Source organism: Ambystoma mexicanum, chromosome 2p, assembly GCF_040938575.1.
Source record: "Ambystoma mexicanum isolate Mex_15411 chromosome 2p, UKY_AmexF1_1, whole genome shotgun sequence".
Classification (NCBI taxonomy): Eukaryota; Metazoa; Chordata; class Amphibia; order Caudata; family Ambystomatidae; genus Ambystoma; species Ambystoma mexicanum.
In genome coordinates, this window is record NC_090923.1 from 1003379859 (window position 1) to 1003397073 (window position 17215).

The window sequence follows — 17215 nt, forward strand, 5'->3', positions numbered from 1 at the left end:
GAAAAAGAAAACCTTGCTCCGCCAAAATTGCTAACACATAGTTTGTGGGGATTTGTAATCCAACATGAGTCGCAAATTGGTATAATCCTTCATTTGAATCCGGGCCGGCGCAATACACGTGACCCCCATGTAGCAGCATAGGGCCTAGGACCCTCAAAGATTTGCCTCCACACTAGAGCTATGATGAGGATGCCTTTGTTAGAAATGTTAACCTGGCAAATTCAGTAGGGCTTGCTATTAGGTCCTTGCAAATGGTGTACACTCTCTAAGCATACATGAAATTGAACATTAAGAAATATTGTGGCACAAAATTCTATTGACGCATTTTTGCAGCACATTTTCTATTTCCTGGAGGGTGAGGTCATTATTTAAGCCTTGAAAAAGTATGTGATGAAATTACCAGGATGTGTTATTGTCTGTCTGTGAATGGCACCTGTTACTGGGATGAGGAGCCTGGCCTATAGGAGAAGAGTATGAAACGGAGAGAAAGGAATACTGGTCTCCACCTGGGAAGTCCCAAGGGTATGTTATGAGAGGGGACTAGACTGGAGATTGAGAGAAGGCCTGCAGTTTGAATAAGGATGTCAACTTACACGGCTGAGGGACTGGATGTGCGGCATCCTGTGGTGGCAAGAAAGCAAACAGCAGAGACACACATAGTGTCTGGTAAGTGACGAGGAGAGAGAAACTAAGTCAGACACCTGGTGTCACAATCCAGAGTGGGTAGTATATGGGCATGTAAGGACCAAAAAAGGATGGGAAGGAGGATTGATGTCCTGTGCAGCTCATCTCTTAAAGAAAGAATATGTACAAGAAGTAAAAAAGGTGAATGATGAATGTTTAAAGTCATGGGCCGAACATGACGAGCTGTTGACATGGGTAGAAGATTAATCAGGTCCAGCAAAAAGGTTGAAGGCATGTGGGAGATAACCTAGAATGCAAGATGTTTCCAGTATGGGAGCAGGAACAGCAGTCCTGATTGTGGACAAACATGAAGTTTCCCAAGGATTGGGGAGGAACATGTTCCTTTGTTCCTGTCCATGCTGCAGCATTAGTGATTCTGAATATTGGTGAATTTCCGAAAGCAGATGCCCATTTGAGGAGGAGGAGGAGGAGGAGGAGCAGGAGATCACTTGGATTCCTCAATCGAACCAAGAGGGAGAATTATTTCTCTGCTAAATAAATAGAAGGAATTCCTGCAAACGATGAATGCCACTATGAAGGGATTGAATGCGATCAAGGAGGAATTGAGGGCCTTGATATGATTACAGCAACGGATGGAGGTGTTTGTGCCACAATCAGGCCATCATATTGCACGTTCAAAAAAAAAAGAAAATGCCTACGATTAATGTAATAATGCCTGTGACAGAGCAGTATTTGGATCTTTTGTGTGTTGTCGTCATCTTTCTTGTTACTTGGTCAGACCCGAAGCTGCAGGTCAGTTTTTTATTTTTTTATTTCTTAAACAAAATTCGCACAAGCCGTATCCTTGTTTTTTTTAAAGGATTTTTTGATTTTATTGTTTAAGGATTTTTCTATGGTGTCTGTACAACCATCAACCAACTTGCTGGTAGTCCACTAGACGGCTATTTCTGACAGTGTTATAGCTAATTGATATAAATGATTTAATATCCTCACGACTGTTTCCATTTAAGCAATGTATTGATGGCCTCTGCTGAGAAACGTGTTTCATTGCAAGAAATGAAAAATGAAAAAAACTATTTTTTTTTAAGCTGTCTGAAATTTCAGGTGAATATCTTCACTTGGTTTCCTTTGCAGGTTACTGTGAGCTGCATTCAGAACGGCAAGCAGACACCTACTTACCTACTGAAAGACATGTCAGAGTCTGGGAGTCCACCTCACTCTGTCATTAAAGTGGATATAAGCTCCTTGCGAGAGGCATCTCTGGACCCAGTCCATCTACTGCCCTGTGAGATAGAACACGATGGCAGTGCAAATGTAGACAACTACTTCTCCCCTGCCATCCGGAAGCATCCAACTGGTAGGTAGAAAGCAACAGTGCCCTTGTGATTTATGCAGTGTAAACAATTGTTAGTTTAGCTTATTAGGAAATTGTGTAAATGAGTGTCCTATTCTGTTGGTTTAGAAAATGTTGCTTAGAGGGTGGCATATTGTGAAATAGCTGAGTGCCCAACTTACTAGCTGTGTATTAGTGGTTGCCAAAATATTTGTGTTCTGAAATGATTTATTTCAAGGAAATCTATCTTTTACACTATTTAAATGTGTAATCGAAAATACCCTGAGGACTGGAGCCAGATATGTGACTGAGCCATACATATGTGATTTTCTTCTATGCATCACATGGTAAGCTTTGATTCGGCTGATGGGAAGATTTTTCAAAAGCACTTCTGTAGGGTTTTGAGAAGCCGACCTTGGTGAACGTGCAAGGTTTGCACAAAGTCTAACCAAACTCATACTTGATAGCAGGAAGGCTTATACTAAGTGGCATAGGAGACTGGTGTAAAGTACAGTTAAGATACACAATGGGCTTTTGCTTTCAAGCAGTAGATGTTCCACACAGGTAAAGTACTACATGTAAGTAAATCTACATATGTGTATACACTCAGAACTGTGAGTCATACCAAACATTGTCGATGTTCAACCATGATTGTAAGATCCTGGTGGCCGTACTGGCAGGTGTACTTAATACAGTAATGGGTGCGAGGGGTCAGAAATGTGAGGCAGACAACTTTGAAGTTTTTTCAAAAGGTGCCTTTTTATTAACTCAAAAGGTTAATACCCACCCTGATGAGTATTTCCCCGCCTAAAATAAACGGGAAACACTCTAACAAAAGGGGTTCTGTCCCTCACACTTGTACATACATCCACTCAATAAGGTAATACATGGCAATTCAAAAGCCACAAATTAAACAGTTAACTTCACCTCATGATAATAGCTTCTCGTTATAATGTGAATGAATTCACCTTCCCCATATTTAAGCAGGAGTTTGTTTAGCAGTTTCAAAGCGATAAGGACATTTTGTCTCCCAAGAAAGTTCCACGTTGATAATACAAAATTCTGACTTTAATTCAACCAACAGTTCACGTGTTCTACAAAGTGTTCCTCTTTTCCACTTATAACCAAGATCTTGAAACAACTTCTTTTCATCAGCAATAATAGTTTTGTACTTCATTGGTTTCAACAAAAATGTCTATCAGGATATTTTGCATCATTTCACAAGACCACTTGTTTGTCAGTCTTAAATAATTCTGCAGTAGTTCATAACGCACTTTGTTCAATGATATATAAGTGGTCAGGATGATTCACTATTATTTTGCTTAGACAATTTAGTGATTCTTTGCCTGCTTCTTCAGAAATGTTACCACACCATAGTACTTCAATTAACTTCCACCTGGTCTACTCGTCTGCCAAGCATACTACTACCAAGTTCTCTGTTCTGGTGTACTCTACTGCAAGAACAGAACAACCGCTAACTACAAGTACTCCTGTGGCAATGACCAACGTCCAATAATTTAGCAATAAATCTTGCATTACAACTTCAGGAATTTCTTCAAAGGAAACGAGAACCGCATTGGTGCTGTTTATTATGCTTATGTTACTGATATACGCAATACAGGCTGATCCTCACTCCTCCCGAACATCTTTCAGAAGGGCAGCTCTCTTGCCACTTTTGTTTACACTTATGCTTCACAACTTCAAATATTATTTCTGGGAGAACAAACACATTGGTGCTGTTTGGTACACTCTTGTGATTGCACCATGTAATACAGGTTAAGCTCCACTCCGCTTGAATGTCTTTTCCTGCCACTCTTTTTTTTTTTTTTTTTTTTTTTTCTCCCCTTCCGTACTAACCAAATGCTGATGATGTACTGCTTCATCTAAACGCATCTTTGACTTTAGCAATGTAGGTTTATACAATCCCCACTTATTACCTCCTTTACATATGGGCAATAGTCTTAATAAACATTGATCTTCTCATTTGCCTCCTTTTGGCAGTACAACGTCCTTTCATCGCGGGATGTTTTTTTGCTGGTTTTTTTTACTGTGAATATTTTAATGACAAGAACTTTTATTTTTTTTGGGGGGGGTTTCGAAAATTATATATATGGGCTGTTGGTGTTTGGGAATAGATAAAACTGAAAGGGAATGGGGGTTGGGAGAACCCCCAAAAATAATGTTAAAAAAAATCTGAATGTTTTTTTTCGATAAATTCGCAGTAAGAAACACCACGGAAAAACATCCTGCAATGAAATGACATGGAACCCTTTAGGGTTGGGCAATACTGGTTGTTTATAATTTGCCTTAGTGTAATTATCTTTTGGCTTTAACAAGTGGTTTTTAATTTCTTCTGTTTTATTGCCCTTTCTGGTTGTTACCATTTTATGACCCACTATGTTATAATCGCACCCTTCTGGTTTGATTATTAAGTTCTTGCTTTGCAGTTTAAATCTGCTTGGTATTCAACAGAATAATTAAACTTCTTTACAATAGTTTGGTATTAAAAAATGCCGCCTCTTTAGAGTTACTTTGTTGCCTTTCCGAAATTCAAATCACTGGACTTGGCCAGCGGGCGGGTACAGAGCGCTCCAGGGGTCATAATGTAAACGTGAATTTACAAGCTCTGGCGTGCACGTCCGCTTGCCCTCCTTCCTAATGGCCTGCACGTGAGTGGGCGTTTTGATGCCGTACAGACTCCCTCTGGTGTGGGTCATTATTCTCAATGGGCTGCAACCTGCAGTCCTCTTCTTCCCAGTACTTTGGGAATGTTGGGCCTTGAAGACCCAAGTATAAAATTGAGCTTTATCAACAATTATCATCACCACGTTCAGTTCATATATATATATATATATATATATATATATATATATATATATATAATTTCTGAGGCTTGTGGAATCTGCTTAGATCACATGCTGTGCATAGGCCGACATCTAGTGGAAGCTGCGGAGTATTAGATTGTTTTTCGAAACTCGAAAATGGGCGTCGACCCAGGGCGTGCCAGTAATACTATCCCTAGTGTGACGTCCACTGTACCCAAGATCCCTCACGCGTCTAGGATCCTCAGATTGTTTTTTTTCCGCCATACTGGTCGGAAGCATTTTGGGGAGTCCCCTGGCCTTAGCCATACTTTTGCTAAAATATTTAAAATATTAATTTATTGACATCCTTCCCCACCCCAACGTCGAACTTCGACACTCGACGCCGGCTGGAGAAGAAATCGACCGTCGGCTGCTGCACGACGGATTTGGGCCTCGGAAGGCCTCTGGCCTCGGCCCTGCAAGTAGGGAGAGTGGGGGGTTGTACATACACTACACTCTTGGTATATAGGTACACCTTATACATTTCCTACACTTAACAGCCCGCTGCCTCAAGGTGCGTATGGAGGGTACTCCTTTTCAATTCTGCCCCAAGTGCAATCGCAAATACCCTTGGGTCGACAGGCACGCCACGTGCAATCTCTGCTTGCTGAGGGACCACCGCGAAGCGAACTGCAGAGCGTGTAGTAGGTTTAAACCGAAGACACTTAAGGACCGTTGGACGAAGCGTTGGGCCCACCACGCCAGGCAGGCGGCCATGGCAGCGGAGGGCGCCTTCAGCGACGGCAGTGACGCCGTACTTTCGGACGGCGAGGGCATTACGGCGTCGAAAGACAGCCGAGCACAGGTCCCCGACCTCGGAACGTTGTCCGTCCGGCAGGGCGGCTATGGGGAAGACCCCCGGCGACACAAGCGCTTCACACACTACACACACACACTAAACACACGAAGTCCAACCAAGACTCGACGACGTTGAGTTCTCGGAAAGAGGCACAAACAGGACGGTCCGATTCGGTGTCCTCTGGGCGCTCGCGATCAAGATCGCCGCATGACTCCAGGCAATCATCCACTCTTGCCAAGAGTGCCTCGCTCCCTAGGCTAACAGAAGTTTGATCGTCCGAAGACGACTTCCACCCCCAGGCCGCACTCCAGGAGTCGGAGCCCGCAGTCAAAATCAGCGAACCCCACGCTCTAAGGACAGGGACCCCACCCCCGATCCTCGACGCCAGGCGTCGAAAACCTCGAGCCACTAAAGGACAAGGAAAACATTTTTCCACTCGCGGGGAGGGGGGAAAACAGCAGACGAAGCAGCCTTTGCACTCTTCCACACCTGTGAAACACACCACTCCCCCTAAACAGACAGACAAAACCGGGTCTGCTGAGAGGTCTAAAACCAGCAAATTTACTCAAGATAAATCCCACAGACTTGCTGAGAGTCATTCCCAGTTCCAGGAAATGGTCGAGTGAAGACATAGATAGGGTCATGTCAAGGATGTCGTCTTTGGCTGATTTTTATGATAAAAATCCAGAACATTTCCTCTCGTATGATCCACAAGGGGCGACACCCTCAGGCTCTCATGATCCTATCCCCCCCGAGTAAAAAGTCCCGGTTTGAAACACCGATGAGGTCAGACCCCTTCGAGGTACAACCATACTCAAGACCATACTCACTGTATCAAGGAGAGGCTTCCTTTGGTGAGGACCAAGAATTTGGCATGGTAGAAGAGCAAACCGGGACGGGCTACTATGGGGATGATGAGGACCAGGAAGAGGAAGAGGAAGAGGAAGACCCGGAAACATACAGAGTAGATTCCTCGGTAGAGAACGAAGCCCCGGTTACCGAACCCCTCCTAAACGAGATTCTCGCACGCGCAGCAGAACATTTCCATATTGACACCCACGGTGTCCAGGAGGAGAGGGACTTCGCAGAAGAGTTAGTGGGAGAAAGGAGGCCTGTTGCCCAGACCATCCCTATCCTTAAGTCCATTCAGCGAAGAATAGACCCGTCCCTGGTGAACCCGAACCTCACCAGAGCAGTCAATCAGAATCCCTAGTTGTCACCAACACTCGTAAGAGGGCTGGAACACCCTTGTTATCGTCCGAAGCTCCTCCCGACGAGGAGAGCAAAAAACTATATGGTTTCGGCAGGAAAGTAGCCTCAGCGTCCGCCTATCAAGCAAGGATTGCAAACTCGACCACCCTGTTGGCCAGCTTCAACTGCCATCAGTGGGAAGAAGTCGTGGCACTCATAGCCTCTGCTCCTGAACCTTTAAAGGGCCAGTTAGCTTGGATTTCCGCAGAGGGTAGAGCCGTGTATGGTTGCATTTTGACAACGCAGGCAGATTGATAGCAGAAGGCACTGTTATCAAAAGACATGCGTGGTTACGGCAGTCTGGTTTTAAGGCAGAAACCCAGGCATCATTGTTGGACAAACCGGTGGAAAACGATCTGTTTGGTAAGGCGGTCGAAGATGCACTGAAGAATGCCAAGGACGAATACGAAACACTCAAGTCCCTTGGCCAGTTAACCAATAAACCCCCTAACCAGAGAGGGAATAGTAATTTTCGTCGCCCACGCGGCCAAAATTCCCAGAGAGGATCTAACTATTCCCAGGGGCAGGGTACACAGTGGAGCAACAACCAACAGTCTACCCAGGGTTACGGCAGGGGTAATAGGAGAGGTCATGGTAAAGGCAGAGGCAGCCCCAGCAAGGGAGGCGGCACGCCTCCACCAAAGCAGTGACGCTCAGTTCAGGGTCCCTTCTCACGCAACCCCAGTAGGGGGACGCATTTCCAACTTCACCCAGGCTTGGGAAGGGATCACATAAAACAGATGGGTGCTGTCAACAGTATCCACGGGATATTGTATAGAGCTACTGCAGCGTCCCCGGAACCATCCTCCACGACAAAGGGTACACTCTTTAGAACATCAGAAGATTCTCCTCGAGGAGATCGCCATTGTGCTAGAAAAGGACGCGATAGAACTCGTCCCGGGACACCAGGTAAACAAGGGTATTTATTCAACTTACTTCCTTGTGCCAAAGAAATATTTGACAATGCGCCCAGTATTGGATTTACGGCCTGCCAACAAGTCTGTCAAGCCCCAAAAGGTTCGTATGACCACGCTACAAGAGGTAATCCCCCCTCCTAAAAAAGGGGGATTACATGGCAACCTTGGATATGAAAGATGCTTATTTTCATATTTCCATGTTCCCAGCGCACAAAGTATTTGCGCTTCAAGGTGGACCGTCAACACTACCAATTCAAGGAACTGCCCTTCGGGATAGCTTCGGCACCAACGGTATTCACCAAGGTACTGGCGGTGGCGGCTGCACACCTACGCAGGAAGGCAATCCCAGTGTACCCTTATCTGGACGACTGGCTCATAACGGGGGAAACCCCAGGAATTTGCAGGACAAACCTTCAAAGGACTATCGACCTCCTCCACGAGTTAGGCTTCTCAATCGACGAGAAAAAGTCAAGCCTGGTGCCAAGCACCTCCAAACAATTCCTAGGAGCAATCCTAGATACTCAAGAGGGGTTGACCTTTCCTTCAGAAGAAAGAATTTGGAATATACTACTGCAAATTCCGCATTATCAGTCCGGTCAACAAATAACGGTACGCAAAGCAATGCGTTTACTGGGCATGATGGCGTCATGTATTTACCTGGTCCCCCACGCGCACCTGCGCATGCGTCCCATGCAGGAATGGTTGGCGAAACAGTGGTCTCAGGCAAGTGGTCAGTGGGACGATCTAGTGGTCGTTTCGCCAATACTGGTACAAAGCCTTCACTGGTGGACAAGAGAATCTCGCACAGGGGAAACCCTTTTACGATCCCGAAGTACAGGCAGTAGTCACTACAGATGCATGTCTGCCGGGGTGGGGAGCTCACCATCTCCACCACACAGCTCAGGGTCTCTGGTCTCACTCAGTGGCCAAGAACCACATCAACCTGCTAGAGCTTCTGGCAATATTCAGAGCGCTTCAGGCGTTCGAGCCCCACCTACTAAACCTGTCAGTGCAAATCCGGACGGACAGCACAACAGCCATGTTCTACCTGAACAAGCAAGGAGGGACTCACTCGCCAAATCTGTCCAAGCTTGCCCAGAAAATCTGGATATGGGCACTCAAACATAACATCTTCCTGTCATCGCAACATGTTCCAGGGGAGCTCAATTTCCTAACGGATGCTCTGAGCAGAGACTCCCTCCCAGAGGAACACGAATGGTTTCTACACAGAGAGGTCGTAGAAGAGATCTTCTCTCAGTGGGGTTTCCACACTATAGACTTATTCGCCACAAGCGAAAACAGACAATGCCCAGGATTTGCAACCAGGTTCCCCCAACCAGACTCCCAGGGGGAACGCCCTGTGGATGAACTGGTCAGGGATGTATGCGTACGCTTTTCCACCAACTCCTCATCAGGAAAGTGGTGAACAAGATGAACAGAGAGTCGATGACGCTCGTCCTAGTTGCTCCCATGTGGGCAAGACAACCGTGGTTCCCACACCTACGCAGGATGGCGGTGTGCGAGCCCATCAAACTTCCAGCCTGGTACAACCTACTGTCCCAGCACCAAGGTCAAACAGTGCACCAGCAACCCAACTCAATGAACCTGGCAGCATGGCTCCTGAGGTCATAGTTTGGACATCTCAATTTGCCACAGAGGTGTATGGACATCCTAAAGGAATCTAGGAAACCAAACACAAGGCACTGTTACTTTGACAAGTGGAAGAGGTTCGTTATCTGGTGCCAGAGTAGACAAATCAACCCGGTTGATTGCACTCCTTCCACTATTGTTACATACATGCTCCACCTGCTAAATGCAGGATTGGTTTTTAACTCACTGAAAGTACACCTGGCAGCCCTGTCGGCTTACACCACTTCCCATCGCAAGGTTTTGTGGTGGAAAGTACCAGTAGTTAAAGCCTTCATGGAAGGAGTAAAGAGACTTCACCCTCCTATTTCAAACCCACCACCAGGGTGGGACCTTAATGTGGTGCTAGCCAAGCTCATGGGCCCCCCTTTCGAACCCATGCATAAAAGCAGTCTCAAACACCTGACTTATAAAACGGCCTTCTTAGTAGCTATTACTTCTATAGGAAGGGTCAGTGAAATTCAGGCTCTGTCAGTGCAGGATCCCTTCTTTACTGTCCATAAACACAAACTGGTTTTACGCACACACCCTAGGTTCTCACCTAAATTTATATCACAATTCCATGTAAACCAGTCCATCGAGCTTCCGGCTTTCTTCCAGGACCCGCAAAGCTCGGCTGAGGTGAGACTACACACCCTAGATGTGCGTAGGGCGGTCCTCTACTATGTAAATAAAACCAGACCGCTAAGAAAAACAGATCAACTGTTTGTCTCCGTAGCTACAGGCAGAGAGGGGGGATTGCGTCTCTAAAGGTGCCATCTCGAAGTGGATTATTAACTGTATCCAGCTGTGTTACTCACCCTCTGAAAGAACTCTGCCTTTCACGCCAAGAGCCCACTCTACTAGAGGCATTGGGGCCACTCTGGCTTTCATTGCAAATGTACCCCTTGACACCATTTGCAAAGCAGCTACTTGAAGCTCTATTCACACTTTTACTCAGCATTACTGCATTGACACCCATTCCAAGGCAGATACAAAAGTGGGACAAGCGATTATAAGACACTTATTTGCTCATGACCCTTCTCACATCCCACCTCCTTCAGGTACTGCTCGCTAATCTATGCACAGCATGTGATCTAAGCAGATTCCACAAGCCTCAGAAGGGATACATTACTCACCGTAATCGTATTTCTGATGCTTGTATCTGCTTAGATTCACATGCGACCCACCCTTCCTCCCCTCTGAGAGAAGGCGCATGATTGCTTGTAGTCTTACCTTTCTATCTGCTTGGATTATCTGTACTCGCGCTACTCCTCATGCTACCTCATGTCAGAAAAAATACAATCTGAGGATCCTAGACGCGTGAGGGATCTTGGGTACAGAGGACATCACACTAGGGATAGTATGTAACGCTCACCTGATTCCCACGGAGGCGCAGGTCTGGCTTTGAGTGCTGATGCTTCTTCAATGGTGAAGCGCAGGACTCTGAAGATGGACAGGAAGGGCCCTCTACTCTGGCTTCTCCGGCTCGCAGGAATATTCCCCTGTGCGTGAAAAGGGAGTATTACCTACTGACTGAGTTATGATCAAGCCTCCCACTCTCTTCCAACCCTCCACGATACCCTGCCACGATTCCCCATGAAGTCTTACCTTAGGGTCAGGAAGGATGAGCTCTCCATCCTGCTTCTGATGCAGGGGCGCGTTGAAACCCAGTTACTTCACTGGATTGAGGATTGATGGGAGTTCAGGTAAGCTTGACTATTCAGGTAAAGCTCTGTAAAAGTTCTGTTGCAAGTTCAAAAGTCCAAGCTTAATAATAATGTTCATTGTCTTTTTGCAGCAAGCGCTAATGTTTGTCTTTTTTCCCCTTAGGGGCCGGGGTTCGGAATGCCGGAGATATGGCACCGACCCGAAGTGAAACGTGCAGTTCCAGTTCCAGTAAATGGCAGGTTAGTTCTGGATGAGCGCTCGGGAACTGACTTTGCATACGCTCATTCAATGTCTTTGTCTTTTTTCCCCATAGGGGCCGGGGTCCGGAAAATGCCTGGAAGCGGCAAGACCCGAAATGAAATGAGGTAAGTCTTATTCCCTTCCTTCTCTCACCTCTTATTCTTGTCTTTTTCTCTAGGCTCTGGGAAGTGGCTGTGTATCCGGATGATCGCTGCTGAAGATGGAGGAACCCAGGAAAGGCGAGTGAAATGCAGCGCTGCAGCGATCGTAACGAAATGCTTTTAAAAATAATGCCTTCCCTTTCAGGATCGTCGGTGATGTCTCCGTCGTGCAGATTTAGCTGGTAAGGTCTCTTGTCTCCCTTTGCAGATGACCCAGGATGCTGACGGGCGTGGCTGAAGTCCAGAAGCAGGAGCTGACACGGTGAGCGTCCAGCTGTGAGGAGCAGAACAACGCGAAGCGTGAGTTGCTGATCGGGTGTGGTTTAAATAGCTTTGGAAGAAGTCCCAAGTGTGTATCCTTCCTTTGATCAGGTATGTATCCTTCCCCGACCACACCCGGGTGGAAAGTAGTCCCACAGGTAAAGTAGTTCCATTCAGGCCTCAAGAGGGCCTGGATGTGGCAGCATGGTCTGCATCAGGTAAGTGCACATGAAAACACTTGCACACATGTCTAGCTTTATGAGCCTGGCGCCTAAGGCGCCAGGACAGAGGTCCAACATGAGCCTGGCGCCTAAGGCGCCAGGACTGCGTCCAAAGGGCCCCAGCTTGGGCCCGCTGGCACTCCCCTGGGGGAAATGATGCCTGCCTCTGGGGTTGCTGGATCGGACCTGGCTCCTTGGAGGTAGGCATCATGACATAGTATTACTGGCACACCCTGTGTCGACGCCCATTTTCGAGTTTCGAAAAACAAACTGTAATACTCCGCAGCTTCCACTAGATGTCGGCCTATGCACAGCATGTGACTCTAAGCAGATACAAGCATCAGAAATATGATTACGGTGAGTAATGTAATATATATTCCCCAATCGAGTACCATACGGATTCTATGGAATTATTGGCTTTACAGAAGGGTTTTTTATGGTTTAAATTGGTAACATTTAAGGTCTCCCTCATTATTTCCTTGGTACTCATGGACTTTAAATTTCTCTGGTTGCCATTGACTTTAAAGGGGCTTTTCTTACTCTTGATTAATGACTGGTTATAACTGTCTTCACCTGCATTCTTCGTTTGAGGGAATAACATGTCTTTCTGACAACAGGCCATTACCTATCCTGGCATCGATCATCTTCCCTTCCTTGAGGAAGACCAATGCCGTATCTCATCCCACAAAGTCCCCCTTATCCTCCCAGGTGATCCTCCTGGCTAATACTGCCCTTCACTTGGGAGGAGACTATAGGGGCGGTTTTTGTGAGGAATCTGTAGGATTCATCACATAGGCCAATGAATACATACAGATCAGACTGGGTATGTGCCAGGAGGGACACTTCTATAAATGTGCAGAGGTTACAAGCAGTGATTGACAGGACGAGGAACTGGGAAGGCAGGAGCGCAGTTATCGCTAGATGTGATTATGGCATTTAGCTCAGTTAGATGGGGCTGGCTATACGCCACCCTAGTGTGCTTTGGAGTAGGGGCAGGATTCATCAGGTGGGTGAAGCTACTCTAACAGTCAACCACTGATAGGGTGTGGACAGGCAGGCATGTCTCTGAGCAGTGGAACCTGCAGAGTGTTACGAAACAAGGATGATTGCTGTCTCCACTGTTTTTCATATTAGCACTGGAACCCCTAGCAACGTTCCTGACGAGCAGAATTCAGTGATGCTGGGCTAACGGTGGATGGGGTTAAACATGTGGTCTCGTTATATGCAGATGACATGCCACTGTATGTCAGCAATACGGAAGATTAACCTATTGAATTTCTATGAAGTATTGGACAATTTCGTGAAATCGGGACCACAGAGTTTAGTCATGCATATTTGCGCTGGCTGAATGGATTGGACTGGAGGAATTGTCTGCTGAGTTTGGGGCTCCGTTGGGCGACCAGAACATTCCGATATCTTGGGGTGGATTTTCACCATGCCATCGAGTCCACGCACAAACATAATCCAGTCAAAGCACGTAGCAGCTTAGTACTCTTCCCCACTAATGTTTTTTAAATGATGGGTGAAAATGGTGCATTTTAGAGCACACTTTTTTAGAAAAGTTAGTTCAAAAGCAAAACAGTTTGCAATAGGGTTTTGTCGGTTAACTCATGAAAAAAAATCCAGTTGTTGCAAGTCACCACAGGTGCACAGGAGCATTTCTCCAACACATTTTCATGATGCCTCTTCCCACACTATGGTCCAGTATAAAACATTTTCACACTGGCTGTGCCCATACATAGCCATGCTGACTGCTTCATTATACTCCATTAGTCCCATACAAGAACATACTTGTGTTTTCTTTGTGCATAATGCCAGTAATGATACTAGAAGAAAACATGTCCATGTTTGTTCTGCCAATTTATGGTAGTATCCCAATGTAAGAACATACTCTAGTTGGCTTTACCATTAAAAATGCATGCCAAAGAATGAAAACAATTCCTAACTGGCTGTACTAAAATGCCAGTCCAGCTACATAACCCTTAGAATGCTTGCTTTATCAAAGCTGTCCAATATAAAATGTCATGGCACAATAAGAAATGGCTAGACTGGCTGCATTCTAATGCATGTCTAGCTCATAATAACACTCATCATGCTAGCTGATCAACAAATGCATGGTAAAAAATACTGTGCCTGCTACATGGTGTTTCAGCGCCTTGCAGTCAGACATTAATGATGAATATGATTGTGTGTGTACAAAGCGCTGAGGAGTACCGGGGGTGGAGGGGAGGGGGTGTAAGGCATGTCTTTAAAAAAGAAAAAAAATGCTTATACTGAAACTCTGTCATTGATGTCCAGTAAAAACTTACCATCCCTGTCCCCTGGGCCCCCAGCACCTCTGACGTAGAACTGATTTTGGCTAGTGGGGAGGGGGGTGGGGTTTGTGCAACAAAGGTATTATTTATAGAATGCCCTTGTTGTACAAACCTCCTACTGCCACTTGCCAAAATCATCTCGGACCAGCACACACACACACTTAAACAGCATACACACAGCAAACACTTGCTTTCTCATTCAATCACAAGCACCCATCATACACTTACTCGTAAAACAAGCATACATGCGTCCATACACATTTAAATAATAAATGAACATACTCCCACATTTAAACAACATGCACACCAGCATCCATCATCATACATTCATTCACCTAACACAAGCATGCACGCTTCCATACACATAATTTAAATTGAGAAAACAGAACATAAACTTACCTTCTGCCACAGGTCTTTCCTCGCCAGCGCTCAGGCCCCTGCTAGTATGAACAGGAACTGGGAAGATTCCCGGTTTCTGCTCATGTGTAGAGGGGCCGGAGCGTGGGTGACAAGACTCTCCACTTCAGCCTGCTCTGTCTATGTGCGAGGAGGCGCAGGAGTGCCCCCCCTTGCACATACAGACCTTTAGTTCCCCAGTCAGCATTTCCAATGAGCCATGCGAGGCTGGGGAAGCAAATACCCCCAGCCTTGTATGGCTCATTGAGCTTGCATGGCTAGGGAACTTTAACTCTTAAAGGGAAACAGTGTTTCCCTTTGACAGTTAAGAGCACTCCCTCAGCTGAAAAAAAAAAACAGCTGAGGTGTGCATGTATTTCATTGGGTTGGCTCCTCCACAGTGTGTGAGACGGGGCAAAGACCTGGTGGGTCAATGCCCCTTGATAACACATTTCATATGCAAGGCGGAGGCCTGTTTAGTGGGGATGTTCCTGAGACCAGGAGAGCTAGGCCAACTGTTAAGATGATGGGTGTTGGCATGTAAGCGGGCATAACAGCGGTTTCATATTGCCTGGATGTCCAGTAGCAGTCCACATAGAGACAACTGGTGAAGGGATTTTAGAAAGTGGTCCTTGGCAGAAACCATAGTGTAGTATAGGGCCTTGCAAAGAGGGATAAGGGAAAGTAGCAAAGATGTGGGGGCCTGGAATGTGTTGGTACAATTGATGTTCCATTTACAGGATGACAAACCTCAGATGGGCGGAAGGAGGATAGTGGCGGGTGGTAGGGAGGGAGAATGTCAGAAGGTAGGGACAGGGAGGACCTAGTACGAGAGATTCTGTTTATTAAGCGGAAGCACATAGGCTGGAACTGTGCTGCCACAGGACTGGAAGGGAGAGGGTATGCTGTTTTTCAACGGGTTATGTTATAAGTATTTTTTGCTCCTCCGTATCTACTTCATGAGGACATTACATTGTTAAGGCTGTTTAAAGTGTACGGTTGCACTGTTTTCTAAACTCAAAAAGGGACATTGATGGGGTGTGCCAGTAATACTATCCTATTGTGACGTCTACTGTACCACGTGTCGAGGTCCCTCACATTGTTTTTTTTCTGCCATCAGTCAGTCGCATAAGGCGGAGTTCCTTCTTGGCCATTGTCATTGCTTAGAAAAATTGCAAGTAGAATATTCTTTCTGTCCTTTGTTATCCATCTACCCCAAGATCTTCGGCGACGGCATCAAGGACGAATTGCCATAGTCGACGACTATGAAAACTCGTCTCAACTAACCTTTGCCATAGCCTCGGTAGGCCACAACGGGCCTCAGCCCTCACAGTAGCTGGAGTGGGAGGGGTGGTTCATTCTTTAGTCTGCATATTCCCTTCTCCACCAACTTATTTTCGCCAGGCTGCCTTCCCCATACATAATGGAGAATACATCCTTTAAGTTTTGCCCCTCCTGTAATGAAAAATTCCCTTGGAAAGACTTGCACTGGGTGGGCAATTTGTTTCCCAAGGGATCCTGCTGAAGGACAGTGTAAGTCGTGCAAACTGTTCAGGTCCAAACACTAAAGGACTGCAAAACAAATCGCTGGGCCCACCACACAATGCAGGCCGAGGCTGCCATGAACGTCGGGAGCCTGCATCGATGGCGAAAACAATCGGGAGCCGTCAGATACCCGCGTGCAAGCCCCCGACCACAACAGGCAGACTGGCAGTTCTGCAACGGGGACGACACCTGGTGGCACTAGCACGACCAACACACCTCCCACGGCTGATTGTCTATCACAACGTCAACCGGAAAGCCACTCGCGGCATCAAGGGGGAGGTCTGAAAGTTCCCTATTCTCTGGGCAATCGCGTTCATGGTCGCCACATGACAGGCCCCCGAAATCAGTTTCCGACTCCACGTCTAAAGCAACGAAGCCCTCACACGTCGAGAACCGGGCATCAATGCCCCCTTGCATTGCGACCAACAGCCGTCAAGACGCATCAATGGCCTCTTCGAAGACTACACCAAGCTTGAAAATGAGCAAGCTCATTACGAAACACGTCCCCTACAACCGGGCCAAAAGCCTACCTCCCCCGCCTCTGTTCCCCAGTAATCCCAAGTCATCTCATTGGACAGCAGATCAAATAGATAGTCATGAGGCGTATGTCCTCCCTAGCTAATTTCTTTGACCACCCCCGGGTCTTACAAAACCTTCAGAGTGCCCCACACAGCGGGCCAGTACCTACTCAAGGTGGGTAATGTCGCCCAGCCTTCCACCAAAAGAGCCCGCTCAGACCTCGCAGCAGGACTTGGGGCAGCATGCTTATTGTTACACCATGCAAGACGCCTAGGACCCTGGAACTTCACAGACCCATACGACCAAGGGGACATGGGCGATGTCGACCAAATCTATGATGATGACGACGTTTGTCATCCAGTCCCCAGATCACTCAGACTGACCATTGGATAACCAAATACAGTATGATCACCTGCTCTTAAAGATGGCAGAGCATTTCAAAATTGATACC

At 46.5% G+C, this 17215-nt stretch overlaps 1 protein-coding gene across 2 annotated transcripts in view; it reads left to right on the top strand.

The window, feature by feature from the left end:
- The window catches only part of RNASEH2C (ribonuclease H2 subunit C), a 149684-nt gene that overhangs the window by 74817 nt on the left and 57652 nt on the right, over positions 1-17215 (top strand). For both annotated transcript variants that reach the window (XM_069644818.1, XM_069644819.1), the window contains one exon: positions 1780-2002. In XM_069644818.1, coding sequence (XP_069500919.1) covers positions 1780-2002 — 223 coding nt within the window. The remainder of the gene's footprint in view (positions 1-1779; positions 2003-17215) is intronic.